The sequence below is a fragment of the Branchiostoma belcheri genome, unplaced genomic scaffold, assembly GCF_001625305.1.
Source record: "Branchiostoma belcheri isolate BF01 breed outbred unplaced genomic scaffold, Haploidv18h27 scaffold103, whole genome shotgun sequence".
Classification (NCBI taxonomy): Eukaryota; Metazoa; Chordata; class Leptocardii; order Amphioxiformes; family Branchiostomatidae; genus Branchiostoma; species Branchiostoma belcheri.
In genome coordinates, this window is record NW_017802414.1 from 178,399 (window position 1) to 179,927 (window position 1,529).

General features: G+C 40.4%; 1 protein-coding gene across 1 annotated transcript; it reads left to right on the forward strand.

Annotated features, from left to right (window-relative positions):
• Window positions 1–224: 224 nt before the first annotated feature.
• Window positions 225–1,302, forward strand: LOC109475175 (staphylococcal nuclease domain-containing protein 1-like). The gene is made up of 2 exons (XM_019775715.1): window positions 225–345; window positions 1,093–1,302. Exons 1-2 carry the CDS (start codon window positions 262–264, stop codon window positions 1,300–1,302), a joined length of 294 nt encoding a protein of 97 aa, XP_019631274.1. The 5' UTR covers window positions 225–261.
• Window positions 1,303–1,529: the final 227 nt, after the last annotated feature.

A 1,529-nucleotide genomic window follows, 5' to 3' on the forward strand; every position in this document is an offset into this window, starting at 1 on the left:
TAAAACATAGAGATACAAATAGAGATGCCCGAAGCCGTAAGCTTGCTAGAGTCTCCAAAACTCCAACTTTTAGAAGGCCGTACAAGCTCAGTTTCTCAGTCACCATGATTGGAACAAACTTCAATTGACTAAATTGTATGTACACTTCTGAAATTTGTATGTATTTCACAGAATTTTTTTGTGTGTCATGAGCACTTTAATAAATGTGTAATACTTACCTGTGTGTCTGTGTTACAGAGAGAGGTGATCCCAGCTGCCAGAATGGCTGCCCTGCCCTCCACATTCCACACCCTCCCCATCCAGGCACACGAGTACCAGCTGGCCTTCATCACTGTCCCAGAGGACGTAAGTCTCATAACAGTTATACAATATCTGCTTTACAAACTACAATCTACATTGTGTAAACTTCAGGTGAATGTATCTATTGGGTTTAATTGCATAAATTATGTTCATTGCTGACTTAATCAACAAGTGTAAATGTGTTTATTGATGAAATTATTGTTTATCTGTGACTTTATCAACAAGTGTATAGTGTTGATTGATGAGTTTATCAGTGAGTTTATCAATGGTCAATGATGTTCAAGAGCTTTTGTGTTTACTACTGACTCTATAACATAGAAGTAGTTTTGCATGTATATTTCAAATTACATGTAAAATGTTTGGCAACATGCAATTTTTTATGTGCCATGGGTTAAGATCGGGACTTTTAATGTTGTATTCAGAAAGTATTTCTGAATTGCAGAACTTAATATTGATATTCTGCAATATTGCTGAACACTGAAAAAAGTGTTTGTACCACTGCAAGTGTATTGTGTTCATGGGTAAATAAATCTACAAATAGTTTGAAGCAATTGTCCTTGTTAGTAACGTTACATGTACATGACTTGTATGATGTATCAAGCAAAAAACTTGCTTTCAAGAAATGAGTGGGGTCATGCCCAAAAATACCCCGGCCTACACTGGTTGATAGACAGTGTAGGGGGCTGAATCACAGTGTAGGGGGTCTAAATTACAGCGTAGGGGGCCCTATGCTCAAACAGCCTAGTGAGAACTATGAGTAACCCCCTCCCTACCCTCTGTCCTCCCCCCAAGCCCGAGGCTAAGAAAGACGCCCAGGAAGCCTTCGTGAAGGACGTTCTGAACCAACAGCTGGTGCTGAACGTGGAGTACAAGAACCAGGGGCAGGACATGGTCATCCTGCTGTCCGCTGACAAGAGCTCGGACATCGGCCTGGGACTGGTCAAGGACGGACTGGTCATAGTGGAGGCACGGCGCGAGAAAAGGCTGCAGAAGATATACTAGTAGTATATAGATAATCCAATGGACCTATACCATTATTATGTCACAGTTTGTTTACCTGTTTTAAAGAACATTCTAGCACAGTCAGTTAAAGAATAGAGATCATTTCAAAGTTTTCAAAGTCAGGTATGTCTGGTTTTTGCTGCGTCTAGTTGTGTTGACACAGCATTACATGCCGCATGGGTGATTTAGTTGTGACATTTGACAAAAGTAGTACTGTATTAAAAGCC

Excerpts from the sequence above, each read along its gene's own strand:
- LOC109475175 (XM_019775715.1), top strand. The coding sequence starts at position 262 with ATGGCTGCCCTGCCCTCCACATTCCACACCCTCCCCATCCAGGCACAC. Across the intron at positions 346-1,092 it reads TCATCACTGTCCCAGAGGAC|CCCGAGGCTAAGAAAGACGC; the intron begins GTAAGTCTCATA and ends CCTCCCCCCAAG.